The sequence below is a fragment of the Alosa alosa genome, chromosome 19, assembly GCF_017589495.1.
Source record: "Alosa alosa isolate M-15738 ecotype Scorff River chromosome 19, AALO_Geno_1.1, whole genome shotgun sequence".
NCBI lineage: Eukaryota > Metazoa > Chordata > Actinopteri > Clupeiformes > Clupeidae > Alosa > Alosa alosa.
The window spans coordinates 22,009,694-22,026,574 of NC_063207.1; the positions used below are offsets into that span (position 1 = coordinate 22,009,694).

General features: G+C 41.5%; 1 protein-coding gene across 1 annotated transcript in view; it reads left to right on the forward strand.

Annotated features, from left to right (window-relative positions):
* LOC125283987 (latent-transforming growth factor beta-binding protein 2-like) overlaps positions 1-16,881 on the forward strand; it is a 93,648-nt gene that overhangs the window by 73,847 nt on the left and 2,920 nt on the right. The window contains exons 24-37 of the mRNA XM_048227618.1: positions 2,588-2,713; positions 2,824-2,937; positions 3,352-3,474; positions 5,846-5,968; positions 6,425-6,553; positions 11,543-11,668; positions 11,796-11,945; positions 13,457-13,654; positions 13,789-13,866; positions 14,275-14,403; positions 14,521-14,661; positions 15,048-15,221; positions 15,405-15,695; positions 16,372-16,521. Coding sequence (XP_048083575.1) covers positions 2,588-2,713; positions 2,824-2,937; positions 3,352-3,474; positions 5,846-5,968; positions 6,425-6,553; positions 11,543-11,668; positions 11,796-11,945; positions 13,457-13,654; positions 13,789-13,866; positions 14,275-14,403; positions 14,521-14,661; positions 15,048-15,221; positions 15,405-15,695; positions 16,372-16,521 — 2,052 coding nt within the window. The remainder of the gene's footprint in view (positions 1-2,587; positions 2,714-2,823; positions 2,938-3,351; positions 3,475-5,845; positions 5,969-6,424; positions 6,554-11,542; positions 11,669-11,795; positions 11,946-13,456; positions 13,655-13,788; positions 13,867-14,274; positions 14,404-14,520; positions 14,662-15,047; positions 15,222-15,404; positions 15,696-16,371; positions 16,522-16,881) is intronic.

Here is a 16,881-nt window from a genome sequence, read left to right on the forward strand (position 1 = left end):
AGACTTCCTCAATTGCATCTTCAAAGGGACTTGCTCAATGAAGAAAACTACTCATACACTGTGGGACTTTTTTCTGCTGGTATCAAGCAGTACCAATATGGTACGCTTCCCCATGTGGCATTCTTCAGGTCTTTGGGTCAACGTTCTCCAATTACCAATCCCTATATAAAATGCATTGACTGACAAATGCAGAAACTGTGAAAATCCTAAAGAGATGCTACATTGTTTGTATGTTTTCCAAACACATTACAGTTTTTGACTATTGCTTACACATTTTTTTCAGAATGTGGCTCATTATGTCAAAACTCTACACACAGCAAAATAAGACATAGCACTTGGAGATAAACAACTCACATCTATGCCAAAATGAAACACTGCAATCAAAACTCAACAATCCTTTCTAAAAGTGTAATTATTGAAACAAAACCCTACACACATGCACTATTTGAATTACTCTTAGCAACACACTGATGTGCTTTATATAAAACACTGCAGTCTTTGTGTTTCTATTTTTATTGTCATTTTCACAGACTCAGTGTTCTGTGAATCTCAAAAGTAGAATTTCTGCAGTAATCAGCTGACATGTTTTGCAACAAAAGTTTTTACAGAAAACAATCATTCTTACAGAAATAAAGAAAAATAGAATGAAAATTATCAATGCAATACTGTAAGTAGTGTGAATGTACTCAGAATCAGAAATGTAGCAACAAAACAAAAGTAAAAAGAAAAAACAATGGGCCTCATTCAACAACCGTTCTTACGAAGAAATTTGTTCTTAAAACCCACTTACACAGTTTTTACGAAGATTATGGTATTCACCAATGTTTTCTTGTTCTTACGTAAGAACAGAATCTATGAACGCTCAAGAGCACTCTTACGCACATTTGAGAACTGACTTGTTTGTGCAAAATAAATGGTTATTGCATTTTCATCACATTTGTGTAAAATATAATACAATTTAAATGACAACTATATATTTTATGATTTATGATATTTTTGAATATAAATATTATAGTTATTAATTCCACTATTTCACAAAGCATTAAGGTATTTTAAAGTAAATAAACACAACAAATAACACTTTTTCACTTTATACTAACTACTAAATATAACAACTCATTTACTGTTCAATTTCTGCAGCAGTGCTTTCACTTCAAAGCATGTGTCATATACGGTAATCAAATTGTCTTGCTCATGTAGTGTATAATGCACGGTAGAAATGAAAGCTGGGGCCTCAGCCTCAATTTGTGTGCACACGGCCCTGCAGTATCATGCTCATTTTATGGGGATTGACAGGGCGTTTACCTAGGCTAATTAAGAACAATTGGCACACCCTGTCAACTTAAGAAGAAATGGGATTCAGCATGATAAGAACGAAACTGCCAATACTTGTGAGGTTTAAGAACACCTTTATGAATCTGCTTAAGAGTTTTCGTAGGACCTTCTTAAGAACACAGTTAAGAAAATTCTTAGGAAGATGTGGGTGAATGAGGCCCAATGTTCCTCAACGTAAAATTGCAAAGAATTGGGGATTTCATCATCTACTGTACAAAATCGACATTGGATGGCCAGGATATTAAGGCTTCAAGGTGGAACTGCATAAAAAGAGACCCAAAAAGACCCAAATCTGTAATGAAAATCATTGCAAAGGCTAAAAAAATGTGTTGGTGGTATCAAATTCAAAATTAACATATATGTAGAAAAACAACAACAAAAACTTCTCTGTTTCAGCAGCTGATGTTGTCTTTGCACTATTCTCAATTAAACATATAGGGTTTACATGATTTGCAAACATGTTACGCAGCATCCCATCTTGTTTGGAATGTGGGGTAAGGGTTACCCCAATGAACACCATCCCTTTAATGAGAACGCACGCATAGTCTGAAGATGAAAGTCTGGGTTAACAAATAAAGTTGATAGCCACCATCATAGTACCTACAGTACATCCTCAGATAGCTAGTTCAGGGTTTGTCAAGCCAGTTTAGAAAAAGAAAGCTTCATACTAGTACACCCCTCCGGGTGAAGAAAAACCACCAGGTATATAATGACTGTGGCAACTGGCAACCCCTTGGAGGTCCATAGACTTCTCTGGATCTGAAGCTTCTTGGTCCAACAACGGAATACCCTGTACTAGCAGAGATGTGTCTCGACTGAGTTCCTACTGGCAAACATTCTACATTCCTGTATTAGCTAGCTAGTAGTGTGTGTGACATTGAGTTGTTCTTGTGGCGGGTGGTCATTCCTGTATTAGCTAGCTAGTAGTGTGTGACATTGAGTTGTTCTTGTGGCAGGGTGGTCATTCCTGTCCCTTTGCACCTTCTCATCAGGCCCTTTCAACACATTTTCATAAATTTCAGATCTTTCTACTTAACATAGACTATCCTGCCACACAGAACTTGTTTCACAGTCAAGACCAAATAATTAGATATCTAGAAGGTTGTCTGGAACACTGAGACATCCCCAAGATAAATACATCAAGAGGATTAGAGGATAAAAACATAATAAAAACAGTTTGCTGGCACGCTCTTTCTCAATTGATTTGGATCACTCATTGCTTTTTGTCTCTGTTGTGCTTCCTGTGTTGCAGATATTGACGAATGCCATTCTCCTGGAGTTTGTCCCCTGGGTTTGTGCACAAACACTCCAGGCTCTTTCTCCTGCATGGCTTGTGACACTGGCTATAAACTGTCCTCTGATAAAATCACATGTGAAGGTACAAAGAATGAAATAGTGGAGGAAGACATTTTGTTCTTCATGTGTCTGCCCCTTTGCGTTCTCTAACCTGGTGCTGCCTCTGTGTGGCTGTGTTGTCTGCGTCTCTAGATGTAGAGGAGTGTGAAGAGGACATCTGCGCGGGTGGAGAGTGCACCAATACTCCTGGATCCTTCAGCTGCTCCTGCCCTGAAGGGTTTGAGCACCATGAGACAGGCTGTACAGGTACAGTGAGTGTGTGTGTTTGGGAGGGGGGGGCAATATAAGCAATATAAGAAGACTACAATAGGTATTATGCTGCTTATCGTCAGTTAGACGTGTACATTGTCTCTCTCTTTCTCTCTCATTCTCTCTCTCTCTCTGTGTCTATGTGTCTGTGTTTGTGCTTCTGTGTGTGTGTGTGTGTGTGTGTGTGTGTGTCGGTGCATCTGTGTGTGTGTGTGTGTGTGTGTCTGTGTGTGTCTGTGCATCTGTGTGTGTGTGTGTGTGTGTGTGTGTCTGTGTATGTGCGTGTCTGTGTGTGTCTGTGCGTGTGTGTGTGTGTGTGTGTGTGTGTGTGTGTGTGTGTGTGTGTGTGTGTGTGTGTGTGTGTGTGTGTGTGTGTGTGTGTGTGTGTGTATATGCTGCTCTAACCCACAGATGTGAATGAGTGTTTGGCAGTCGGGGTGTGTGGTGATGGAGACTGTCTGAACACTGAAGGCTCCTTCCTCTGCATTTGTCCTGTGGGATATGCCCAGGCCAAAGATGGACTTGGATGTCATGGTGAGGAATTCTCATGAAATGTGCAGCCATCCATCTTGTCTATCAGTCTGCTTGCTTATATCCGTCTGATCACTAAAAAAGGAAAGAGAAAATAGTTGATAAGATATCTCATCATTATATTTATTTATTTGATTCTGACGGCATTAACCAAAGCGACACTCAGATAGAAGTGCCTATTAGCCTGAGAACACTACGGCTCACTTCTGTGGAACTTGCCTTGTTGTGGGTAGGCCTGAGTACTCCGCTTTCTGCCAGTGTAATGTTGAACAGCTTGGCTGGGACCTCACAGCACTTGAGACCTTTTCAAAGATCCAGACCAAATAAGATTGCTCTTTGCTCTCCAACTGCCAAAGTAAAGATCTCTGTCCATGCAGAAATACTGGGGTGAAAGAAATCTGGCTAGTTATCTCATCCAGGCCTGTGGAGTCAAGATTCCCTCATACTCCACCCAGCTGAACATGGTGACCTTGACCATGGATGCCGTCCAAGATATTTCTCCTCTCCTCTCCTCTCCTCTTCTCTCCTCTCCTCTCCTCTCTTCTTCTCTCCTCTCCTCTCAGCATGGGCAAACTGAGGCCTGAAGACAAACATCTCTTTCTCTTTTGCTCTGCTTTTCTTCTGCTTCCCTTCATGGACTCTGTCATGTGTCCATCTCCTCTCCTCTTCCCTTCATGGACTCTGTCATGTGTCCCTCTCCTCTTCCCTTCATGGACTCTGTCATGTGCCTCCTCTCCTCTCCTCTTCCCTTCATGTGCCTCCTCTCCTCTACTTTTCCACATCCCCCCACCCCTCACTCCACAACCACACGGAGATTCTGTAATGTGCGTGTACATGTATGTCGTTCACACATAGGTCCGTATAAAGTCAGTATAAGGTCCGCAGGTTAGCATCATATCTGAATCACCCGAAGGGTAGGACCTCCATTTGATAAACCTCCGCATATACTCCGGAGGTTGTATCTGAAAGCCCTTAGTGTGTCTGATACAGGAGAAGGGAAGATGAAGAGAGGAAAGAAAAGAGGGGAATCATTAGAGAAGAAAGAGGAATGCAGACACAATCACGGATAGAGAATGAGTTAGACTCAATGCTAGTTTTGCATTTAACCTTTTGAGCTTCAATATTAAATTAATTACATTTTAAGGTTAAAATAATCTAGAATATTTTAAAATAATCTAGAATAATCTAGAATGCAAAAAATTGCATTTCGTCAGTTGACATACCCACAGATTTAGTTGTCTTAATCCTGACATGAAGCATTAAAATGGTTTGCAGCTGTATACAGCGATACTAAAAAACAACTATTAGGAAGGTGATGTAAAGCTAACACTTTTAGTCAGTGAAACTGGCCTTAGGTGTGACGTGGCACTGAGCTGGGTCCAGATATCAAGAGTGCAATCATTTGCAGAAATGCCTGGCGTTGTGTTTGCCATCGGACTCGGCTCTCAAACTCACTCTTTACACCAGGAGTCGGAAAATGTGTTTGGCCTCCAGCCAAGTTTTGTTTTTATAAGCCATTCAACTACAGGCCAGAACCTAATCAAAGGCTATTTAATAAATTGATGAAAAATGCAGTTGGAATTTGCAACTGACCATTACAGTGGGCCAAATATATCAATCTTTGGGCCGCTATGTGTATGCAAGCCCACGGTTTGTATGTGGAGGCTTTTCATCAGTTATCAAACAGAATGTTTGAATGTTTGAAATTTGAAATAAATCTATCCGACACGCACACTTAACTTTGTCGGATTAGCGTGAGCCTCTTCCAGGGAAACCTCCCCAAAAATGGCGTGTCTGTGTTTCAACTTGAAATTCTCTTGCTGGGCAGGTGTATTATAGACTGATGCCATGTAAGTCCTGTTTGTGTTTAAAGTAAAGCCATTTTTTAGTTGCTGTTGAAAGTTTTCTATCAATACTGGACAGATTTTAGTAAACAAAATAGAGCCCATGACGGCGATTTATGGCAGGCAAAATGGAATAGAATCTATTGAAGTGAATGGTGCAACGCACACAGCAAGTGGAACGACAGGGCGACCATCGCCGTCGCTCGACCCTTTTCTATTTTTCAGGGCGATTTTGATACGTCATAATAGAAAACAGCTGTCTGGCCACTGAATCGATGGGTGATCGCGTCGCCAGCACTGTATGTAGTAAAGTGATTACAGAATTCCACCTTCGAGTTTGATGGTCGTATCACCTGCCGTGTGCGTTGGGCTTAATCCCAATTGTTTTCCCTCATGTATAAAAATAGAGCCCAGGTTTGAATAATCCCATCGTTTTCCCTCATGTATAAAAGTAATTGTTGTATTTCAGTAATGTCTACCATGATCCTGTCCTCTTCCCTCCTTATTTCCTCCTTGTTTTGCTCTACCAGATGTGGATGAGTGTGAGAAGGGCAATGTGTGCTTCCAGGGCCAGTGTCTCAATACAGAGGGCTCATTCCAGTGTGTATGTGAGGCTGGCTACAAGTTCTCCACACAGACAGGGGATTGTGAAGGTACTGTAAAGGGGTATGTGTATGCGTTTCCTCACACGCATGATGTGAAGGGTACTGTAGAGAAAAATCAAAAGAAAGATCTGCATTGCCTGACGAAGATCTCAAATTGAACAGTGTGCAGATCTTTCTTTTGATTTTTATCTTCAAGTTTAGATCGAGCAGCTGAAAAAAATGTTGGATGTGCGTACCCTGCACTTTGCTTTTGTTCTCAAGTTTACGTTAGAAGTCATAATATTATAGAAAGACAGAACTGTTGTCAATTCTGTTGTTAAGCTTATATTTCAGAACAAAATGACATAACAATTTCCCAATATTGCGATCACTTGGCCAATTGTTAGTATGTCACCAGTTGGGGGCCAAGCAAGGTGTGACATATGGGCTTACAATAATACAACAACACAATAATAATGTAAATGTTTAAGTGTGTTTGTGTGTGTGTGTGTGTTTTATCTCCAGATCTGGATGAGTGTAAAGAATATGGTAGTAATGTGTGCGGAACATGGCATTGTGAGAACACCTTGGGTTCCTACCGCTGCTTTATGGGTTGCCAGCCTGGTTTCGATGGTGACGAGAATGGAGACTGTGGTGAGTGTCTATCTGTTTCATAACATTATAAAATTACATAATATTCTAGTTGGGGGGGTGGGATTTAAATTGTATGGTCAATGCAAGCACTCCAGACATCAACAGAGAATAGCTATTATAGGACGAATGCACATTCCATGTTACTCAGTCAAAGTCAAGTATTACAGTACAAGAAGTCTGTCCAGGAAAATTGAGTTCTGGCTACACAGCTCTCAGCAGGAAGCATCTTAAACACCTGCCTCTCCCCTCTCCCCTGGCTTCATCAAGCTCCTCATCAGAAAACAGTGCCCACTTTGTTCCTCCAGGGCTGTACAAACTCACATGTATATGTGTGTGTCGTAGACTAGCACAGACATTTCAGCTGTTTGAGCTGTTGAATGAAGAGCTGTGAAACAAAAAGTGACTGAGACATTAGTGTTTTTACTAGTTCTTACTAACCACCAGGTACCGTCCACCCCCTTCTGTCCGCATGCTGTGTGAAATAGAACATTTGTGGCTGGCATAGGTGCCAATCTTTTCAGAACTACCAAATCTATGACATGAAAGAGAAGAGGGATGGCAAAGAACAGATAATCATTTTCGTTTTATATTTGGTGATGGTGGCTTCTATGTAACAGCAACTAACATGTTTCTAATGAAAGCTGGGAGAAAGCAGTAGTTCACTATGCAATGTTAACATATCTGGACAGGGTCTTTTAGGTTAAGCAATCAATATGGATGTCAGCATGAAGTATTTCAGCAGTTTATGGTTCAATATCTGGATCAAAAATAGCAGACTTGTGAAATAACGATTTCATAGCGCTGCTATCCTCACAATTATGGTTTTCATCTGACATTCTACAAAAGGTATCTGCACAGCGTTTTCATAATGACTTTCAACAGAATTTTTTTCTTTATTTACGTTAAATGGTACTGTTGAAGTTGTGTAGTCTCCACCCAAACTGACTGTCAGTCCGAGTGAGTGGGTGACTTGCGCATACTTTGCTGATGAAAAACTATTTAGATGTCTTTCCAAGCACAGCTTTTATGAGCCTCCAGGGAGAAGGCGCAGAACATGTTTGGGATGGGGGTGGGGAGCTCCACACATCCAATGCAAAGCTACTTACCTTAACACTACACATCTTAACTGAACTCCCTTTACTGTAGGGTGGACACTTGCTCAAATGCACGTTTTTAAGACAGAATAACCATATTAACAGAAAACCCTTGTGTGTATGTAGGATCAGGGGAGGACAAGGAGGTACTTTAACCAAATCTTGGCAAGGAAGGAACTCCCCAATTCCAACCTTTATTTAGTTAAATTTCCAAACGAAAGGCTTCCAACAATCATTGGCTATTTAGGCCATGGGCAAATCCAGACATTGTAATTACTCTGCTGTGAGGGGTGTTACTTTTTATGAGCATGACAGGAGCTCTGTCAGAGACTGAGGCTGTCTTTGGCTGTTTCAAAGCAGTCAGACAATAGTTACGTCACAAAGAATAAAATGGCTGCAGCCACCATAAAACAAATGTTTCAGTGTTTACGTGTCTATATATGTGGGTGTGTGTCAGGGTTCCACTGCACTTAAAGGGGAACTCCCGTGTATTTCTGTCTGGGCCCCTGTTTTTAGATTGTTTTGGGGTTTTCACTAGACATAAACAAACAGAATGGGTCCAGAATTTGTTACAGAGCTAAATCTGTCAACCTTGAAATGGCAATACATTGGAGCCATATGCAAGACTCATTTTCACCACTGCCAAGGCACAAAATGTTATCAAAGGTTCAGACAGCACGAAGCAGATCCTTACAGAGATACACATGTGTCTATGTACCTCTATAAATGTGTAGAAACTTTCTCAAATGAAGTCAGTTCCTCTTCTTCCGATCTATTTCCACATAAAAACAAAATGATTTAACACCTACTGTATTATTCTAACAAAACGTGTCATGTCATTGAATTGTTGTGGTGAGCCTCCCACCTCTCACACCCACTCACTACTGTTTAATATCATTCCCACATGGCACATGAAACCAGCCCTTGTGTCAGATCACCTCCTGATTTGAGGCTCAGCTTTATTACAAAGCAGTAGAGAGTTGGCTGAGGGCCACTGAGAGTCACGGGCCCTTGTCCTCTACGTTCAGAAAGCCGACCTCTGACTGATGTCTGTGTTACAATTATCGACGTGCATCGAGTAATGGTACTGTATTGCTTTCATGTCTACACAGCTCACACTGCTAGTGTCAGCTGACCAACATCTATTTTGTTTTTACACATTCTTAACATTGCTTAGATAGACTCATTCTTCAGTTTACAGCAGCAGTTACACAGTGGCAAACACATATGCTTATTAAAACACCTTATACCTAAAAGAGAGTTTTACATAAACTCTCTTGCCAAAATTCCTGGGAATTTTCTGGCATTTGATAAAGGCTCGTAATGTATGGCAGATCCATTATGCTGAAACCTCAGACAGGTCAGTCAAGTGCTCTCCTGATGTTTTTGTTAGTTATGGTACCTACACCACTGTGTCCTGGTACTAGTATGATCTTAGTGTTAGCCACAGATGGGTTACTTTTCTGGAGATCTCTGTGATGAGATATGATGCCCTCATATATGCCCAGGCATATTTAGCGTATTAGCCTGGGTTCACCAGGCTCACTCACTCTGTGGAGAGAGTCTGGGTACTCATTGGGAAATGAGTGTAGACTTTATGTTAACTTTTAAATCTTTGGTCTAGCCAACCAATCACATTTATCAGGGATTCCTAACGTTACTTCCTACTTCGCCTAACCTTTACAAACTGATCGACAGTCAGGAAACTATAATTATATAAATTTACACATTCTTCCGACTGCAATTTTGAAATGTTTACAAGTGTTGCCGTTGCTACGACTGTTTACCATAGTCACTTTCTATTTCGGAAGTAGCGTCATCCACTCTCGTCACTGATTGGCCCACCATCCTGGTGGCTAGGGGAGATATAAACGCATTGAGAGGAGCCAGACTAGTATATCAGTGAAATGAAAAAGAGCAGAGATACTAGGTGGGCGGGGCTAGACTAATAGCGTATAAGACCAGCATAGTGGGCGGGGTAAAGCTAATGACGCATAAGACCAGCATAGCAATATAGGAATCACACCCCTGGGTCTAACTGGGAACAAAATTCAGCCCTGGATTTTTATCTGGACTGGCTACATTTTTGCCCCCACATACATACAATATCAAGTTGTTTATAATATCTAGATAAGAGTGGACAATTGGTCCACCCAATGCAATCCAAGGTTGTAGGTGAGGGCTTAAAGGGTAAACTACGATGAAACATACTATTATGTAATTGTAAATCACCAATTTATATGTAACGCCATCATAGTCTACCTGTTTTTATGTTGATTTAGTTGTATAACACAGGGTGCAAAAGAATAATTTGCTAATATTAATACTAGGATCTTGTTAGGAGAGAAATATTCCGATAAGGCTTTTGAATATTATGTCAATGTTTTCACTTCTTTTTGCAGTTAAATGTCAGAGGCCTGAATTTGGCATCTTAAAAGACACGAGAGGGCTTAAGCCTGACACATTGTCAAAACATTTTTTTTTATTTCAACTTGGCTTGGCTTAACTTGACTATGTCTGAATTTCCATGGTACGTCTTTCTCTTTGTTCACTGCTGCAAGTCTGTGTTACTGTTATGTCAGAAAAAAGCCATATTGCAAAAAAAAAGGCATTCAACAAAGATATCAATTCTGTTGAATGCCGATCACTGGATTGGTTTTATGCTTGTGAGAGTTTAGTGTTTAACGGTCTCCCTTTCCGCTATAGCTTTCCAACATCAGGCAATGACCTCTCCTGTTGTCCATCATGGATTGAGAGCCAGTCATTGCTGTTATGTAATCAGACCTAGCTGATGTGCTGAGGGACCCCAAGTCTCTTTTCGTTTTGTGGAGGCTGGGCCTGCTGCACAGAAGTTTTCCAGATGTGCACGCTGTACTTGACAGAGTCGAATTTGAAGCCAGCCGAGTCTTCCCCTGGCCGGATACAAAATGCTAGTAAAAATACACAGTGATAAAAATGTGTTCAATCAAACCATTCTGTAACCTCACTTGGATCCCATTTGACCCTTAAAACCCTTTGTTTTTCTGAGTGACTATATTTGACAGAACAGTGTGTGTCACAGATGTTGTTAAAACAGTTAAGGGGCTTCAGGTCTGGGAACAAGTGTGCCCCTGAGCCAGGATTGTGTTGCTTTGCGTCAGTGTACTGCCCCCCTCTGGTCAAAAGCTGGAACTGACTATAACTGGCATAAATGAACAGTCCCATTATATAATGTATGTCCATTCAAAAAAGGGAATTTATACTGAAGATGTACATTTTATATGGACCAGTAATAGTTAGTTAACATTATTCCAGTTTTCAGGCATGTGGTATGTTTGGATGATATGTGTTCCTGAAGATTTTGTGAGGCAAAGATGTTGGTGCCCAACTGGAAGCACATGCTAGTAATTGCTAGAAACAACTGTCAATAAGTAGAGTAAACTAATAACTGTCAATGATCACGCATGTGTTACCCTCATGGCGTATTGGCTGCATTTAAGGTCATTGATCATCTAATTCATTTTATATTAGCCTCAAATGTTTGATAAACTTCCCAAGCTGTGTGTGGTTATACTTGTAGTGTTTACTCACAGTATGAATTGGAAATTATTGTAAATAGTTCAGTTCAGTTCAGTTCAGTTCAGTTTATTGTTGTCATTGTTACAGAATAACAACAAAATGTTGTTAGAGCAAACACAGACATGACATATAGTGTTCCTAGTTTACACATTAAGCCCAGAATAAAAATGGCCAATAAGTCCATAACAAAGTGCTATACACAATACAATTTCAATTATTAGTAGGTTAGTGTTTGCCTGGATACCAGTACTGTAGGGAAATGTAATTGAGCGGAAGTACATAGACAGGCGGAGCCAGGCTAGGTTAGTGTTAACATTTTCCCTTCTTTCCTCTCCAGATATTGATGAGTGTGTGAACGAGACAATATGTGGAGAGCATGGATTCTGTGAGAACACAGATGGCTCCTATCGCTGTCAATGTTACCGTGGATACGCTAATGCACCAGATGCCCAAGGGTGTGTGGGTATGTCTCACGATGTGCAAAAACAAATGATAAAATGGTGGTGTGTGTGTGTGTGTGTGTGTGTGTGTGTGTGTGTGTGTGATTCTGTACAAGTGTATGTGGCTGATGCTCTGTGTCCTCCTTGCAGACATAAATGAGTGTGAAACAAGCACCGATTACTGTGGGGAGGCCTGGTGTGAGAATGTGGAGGGGAGTTTCCTGTGTATCTGCACCAATGAGGAAGAGGAATTCGACCCCATCAGCAACCAATGCCACAGTACTCGGGGGGCCTTAGTGGGTGAGATGCAGACACACACATATAAAACGTTGTCTTCTCTAGTTCTGTAGACCCACTCCCACATATCAATGTTTCCGCTAGAATTAGTTCTTACCAGCCAAATGCAAATGTCCCCTAATCTACAGTACACTAAGTTGAGAAAAAAATCTGTTTCACTATTATGTTACCAGGACGTCACACCTGGGTGGGCTTTTGGATAGGGTGGGCAGCTAAATTCAACATTCAACAGCTGATGTCCAAATCCTATCCATCTGCCAATGTAGGCTACAACTGCAATTTTGTCACGTGATTGAGCTTGACACTTCTAATTTGATGCTATCAAAAACTGTTAAATTGTCCCGTATAGTAGAGCCTAGCCAGTTAATCGATCAGTGTGCTTATCGGTTGATATAAGCCAATTACGGATCTACTGGTGTAAGCATTTATATTGAATTTAATTTAATTCATATTCATATATTATTTAATGAAAAAGATATAAACCAAGCCATAGATGGGCTTTTACTGTATTCTATTACTAGTGATGTGTTTGCATAGTTTGTCCAGCAGAGGGTGCCCTGTATCAAATTCAACCAGAGCTTATACGGCTCTGAATTCAACTGCAGAGAACAAGAGTCTAAGCTACTTTTACATAGTAGGATGTTATTCACATGAAATGTATTTTATGTTTAATAATTTAAAAAAAAAGTATGTTTAAGATTATTAATCTGGTGACCCGCCAGTTTTGACCATCTTTAAAGAAACACAATGTAGTTCTCTTACCTTACAATAAGGTTATTAGAACACACTTCAGGAAAGAAAACCCATTGGGGGATGAGGCCCAATGTTAGTCTTTCACAGACACAGTGGTGGTGTTACAGTCATGCTACCCAGCTTGCCTGAGTCTGTTACTTGCATTAGTACTGCCAGCTCCTACAAGGGCAGAGACATCCTTCTCCATTTTCAGAAAACTCCTGAAGACCCAGCTCTTTAGAGAACATCTCCTCTCATAGCAACACTTACAACAAGTCTTACTGATCCTAGCACTCACCAGCCGTCTCAAACTGACAAGTAACTGTTAAAAACAGCACTCACTGATGCACTTATTCTTACTGTACTCTAATGTTTTTAAATTGTCCTAAAATTGTTGAGAACTGCTCTAAAACTTAAACTGTTTACTATGTTGTTAGTCGCTTTGGCTAAAAAGCGTCAGCCAAATGTAATGTAATGTAATGTAATGTAGTTTTGTCAACACCTTGAATTTGACTTAATCACAGTTGAAATGGGGGGCGGAGCTGTGGTGCAAGCTGTCTCGACCACATTCGGGTCTAAGGGTCATTCGGGTCATTCTGACCCAAGGCATTCCCGATCCCACCCTTATCTCTCCGTCCAACTCCATTCCTGTCAATCTTTCCACTGTCCTGTCAAATAAAGGCAGAAGCCCCAAAAGGAATTAAATGTGCAAGTGTTCTTTCTTTCTGCTCCTTCTCTCTTTTTCCCCCAAACTAATCCGGTTCTCCGTCTCAATATGTCAGAACACGCGGGAGTTCCGTTGCCCTCGGTAACGCTCTCACATGGCGAGGAGAGGAAGCAGTGCTACTACAACCTCAACGACGCCAACTTGTGCCTTAATGTGCTCTCACACAACACTACCATCGAGGAGTGCTGCTGCACAGTCGGGGCTGGCTGGGGGGACAACTGTGAGATCCACCCCTGCCCTCCGACTGGGAGAGGTAAAGAAGGCCTTCACTAGCACCTCAACCACACACACACCCTCTGCCTGGTAAAATATCATCTAGAGTGAACTTGTTCAGTATTAATACATTATTATTATTAAACTGACATCTGTTTTCCCCTGTTGCTCAAGCTGAGTATGACCAACTATGTCCGAAGGGCAATGGTGTTCTGCCTGTGACCACAGACTTTGGACAGCAGCTTTTCAAAGGTAAGGTAAAGTAAAAAGTAATTGGTATTTTATCCAAAGCGACACAGACTTGCAACAGCAGGTGGAAAAGAGCCTACAGTTGTTTGACTATGCCATTCATATGAGTCATACAGTATGTTAGCCTTTAAATGTGGCTAAATTTATTAATGAATTACACATTTTATTAGCCCTCCAAACTGTGCTACAGTGCTACACTCATGTTCATGTAGCACTGTAGCTCCTTGGCAGCTCTAGCTGTTGGCTGCAGCAACTTGAGGCGAGCTAGGTAGAACTGATTGTTTTCGTGGGGTTTTTCGTACCCACAGTACTCGGTGACCTCGAGAAACAGAGACGTGAAAAATCACCGGAATTCTCTTTTACAGATGATATAGATATAGTTTGTATACATGTTTTATTTTCTGTCTTTAGATGCGGATGAATGTTCAATGTTTGGACCTGAGATTTGTAAGAATGGTATCTGCACCAACCTTTTCTCCTCATACTCCTGCTATTGTCAAAATGGCTACTACTATGATAATATCCGCCTTGAATGTGTGGGTGAGTATTTCATTCTTTAGTTTTCTATGAATTAAGAAAAATGAGTTTATCTCTTAAATAGCCTATGCATTACTAGTGGAAACCCTAAGTTTGTATGTGCTCCTGTGTTTGCTGTAGATCATGATGAATGTCTGGATGAGGGAACGTGTGAGGGAGGGGCTTGTGTGAACATCGCAGGGTCCTTCAACTGCTTCTGCAGCCCTCCTCTCATCCTGGACAGCACACGCCGCCGCTGCGTCTCTGTGAACGGCACAGGCGGTGAGTTCCATCTCAGCTCCACCTTAGTAATGGCTGACATTTGGCACGTATACAAATAAAGTTCTATTAGTATCTCACATATAGACCCTTTCAATCTGTCCCTAGAGGCTTTCCGGTTTAAAAGTTCAAAACAAATGCAGATACTATGTAATGAAAATATTTCCGACTATAGCGTAGAGCTCTATGGAATGTCAAAAGTGAAACTTGTTTTCCCCCTGAGTTTCGGTTAGCTCAGTGTTGTTTTCTGTGCCACATGAAATGCCACGGGGATGGACATGATTGTTTATATAGTTGATCCTTTAGTGTAACAAGATGAGGTGATATGATGTCCATAAACTCTGTTTCTCACATGACTCAACCACCATCCCGCTTTCTCTGCAACACAGACGGCCAGAGTCTGGAGGATGACATCCACATGGACATCTGCTGGCAGCAGCTCACTGATGATGACATATGTTCTAGTCCTTTGATTGGCATCAGGACTACCTACACGGAATGCTGCTGTCTCTATGGCATTGCCTGGGGCAAACTATGTGCCTTCTGCCCCACACGGTCATCTGGTGAGCATCTTTTCTGTTCTCTCTTTTGGGATGAGTTGAATTGGGCTTCTTTTAGGTAGATATTGAAAGTGCAGGTATGGGTCAAAGGTCAGACATCATTTGTGTGAGCCCTCTGAGGATGAAAGTATCTGCCCAATGATTACATGCCAATGTGTGTGTGTGTTTGTGTCTGTGTGCACGCAGAGGACTTTGCGACGTTGTGCAATGTGCCGAACAGAGGTTCCGACAGCCTGCGCGAGAGACCCGGTTATGAGTACGGCCCCGATCTCCCGCCGCCGCAAGGCCCGTTTGACCCCTACTGGAATAACTACGGGCCCCTGGAAGGTGGAGGGACATACTTTGACCCTGAGGAGTCCCAGTCCGTCCCCCTGTTCACAGACCCCTCCAGTGATTACAGCTCAAGGGAGACAATCAGTGGACCTGTTCACCGGCCCAGAGAAAACCCACCCCCTGTTCATGTGGATGACTTTAGAGGTAAGTCACAAGTCCACCGAACATGGAAGGCGCTCACAGATTGTTGTTATTATACATATTGGGCAAGAATGCACCAATATAAACACTCAAGCACATAAATGAGCCTTAAAGGAACACGCCACCCAATGTCAGTAGTAATATATGTTCTTACCTTAACTTTCACGAGTTGAGTCATACCTCTCTCATGTCGGTACGTGCACTCAAACGCTCTGGCTCTGGTGGTGCGAATGTGTTAGCATGTTGCTATGCTAGCGGGCTCAGACGTAGCCATAGAGGGAGGAAGATGGCAGTAATCAAACACACGGGAGAGGTATGACTCAACTCGTGAAAGTTAAGGTAAGAACATATATTACTACTGACATTGGGTGGCGTGTTCCTTTAAGGTAACTAATAGCTAATTCATTTCACTGTTTAGAAGCGATCAAGATCCATTTCCTTCTCCTTTAGGTTTTGAAAAGCTATTTGTGTGCTCCGGTCCTTCTATGTGTCCTATTTGTTCAGTCATTTAAAGTGGAAAGTAGAAATCAAATATTATGTCATTATTATTTAATTTCATTTTTATTACGTCATGATAGATTGTATAAAATAGGTCATGAGACTGCTGGAGGCATTAGTGGAAGAAATTAGCTCTCTATAAGGTCTCTGGAAAATTCTCATTGTGCTTATTTACTTACAGACCGCTATGACAGCTTTGAGGGTCTACGGGCAGAGGAGTGTGGCGTGTTGAATGGCTGTGAAAATGGCCGTTGTGTACGTGTACGGGAGGGCTACACATGTGATTGCTTTGACGGCTACGTGCTTGACCTCACCAAGATGGCCTGTATGGGTAAGAAGCTTGAGTTGTTGTTTTTTTAAGCTTGTCTTAATGTGATGGGTAGAAACAGGGGCCAAGAGTTGAAAACACTCAACGCTTAGCTCAGACCATGAATGTACAGTATCACACAGACCTGGAGAAATGGACCCCATTAATTTCAATGGCCAATGGTAGGCTAGCTTAATTCAGCCAACAATGGTGTCCCATGTGTGTTCACTTCTGCACACATTCTCACAAACAAGCTAATTAGTTGCCATGCTACAGATGGCCACAGATGATATAATTTATGTGGATTTCGGTTCACACTTGAGCCCATTGTGTTCAATGGGCTCACAGCATGGGGATTCATATCCTATATGAACAGTCGTGTTA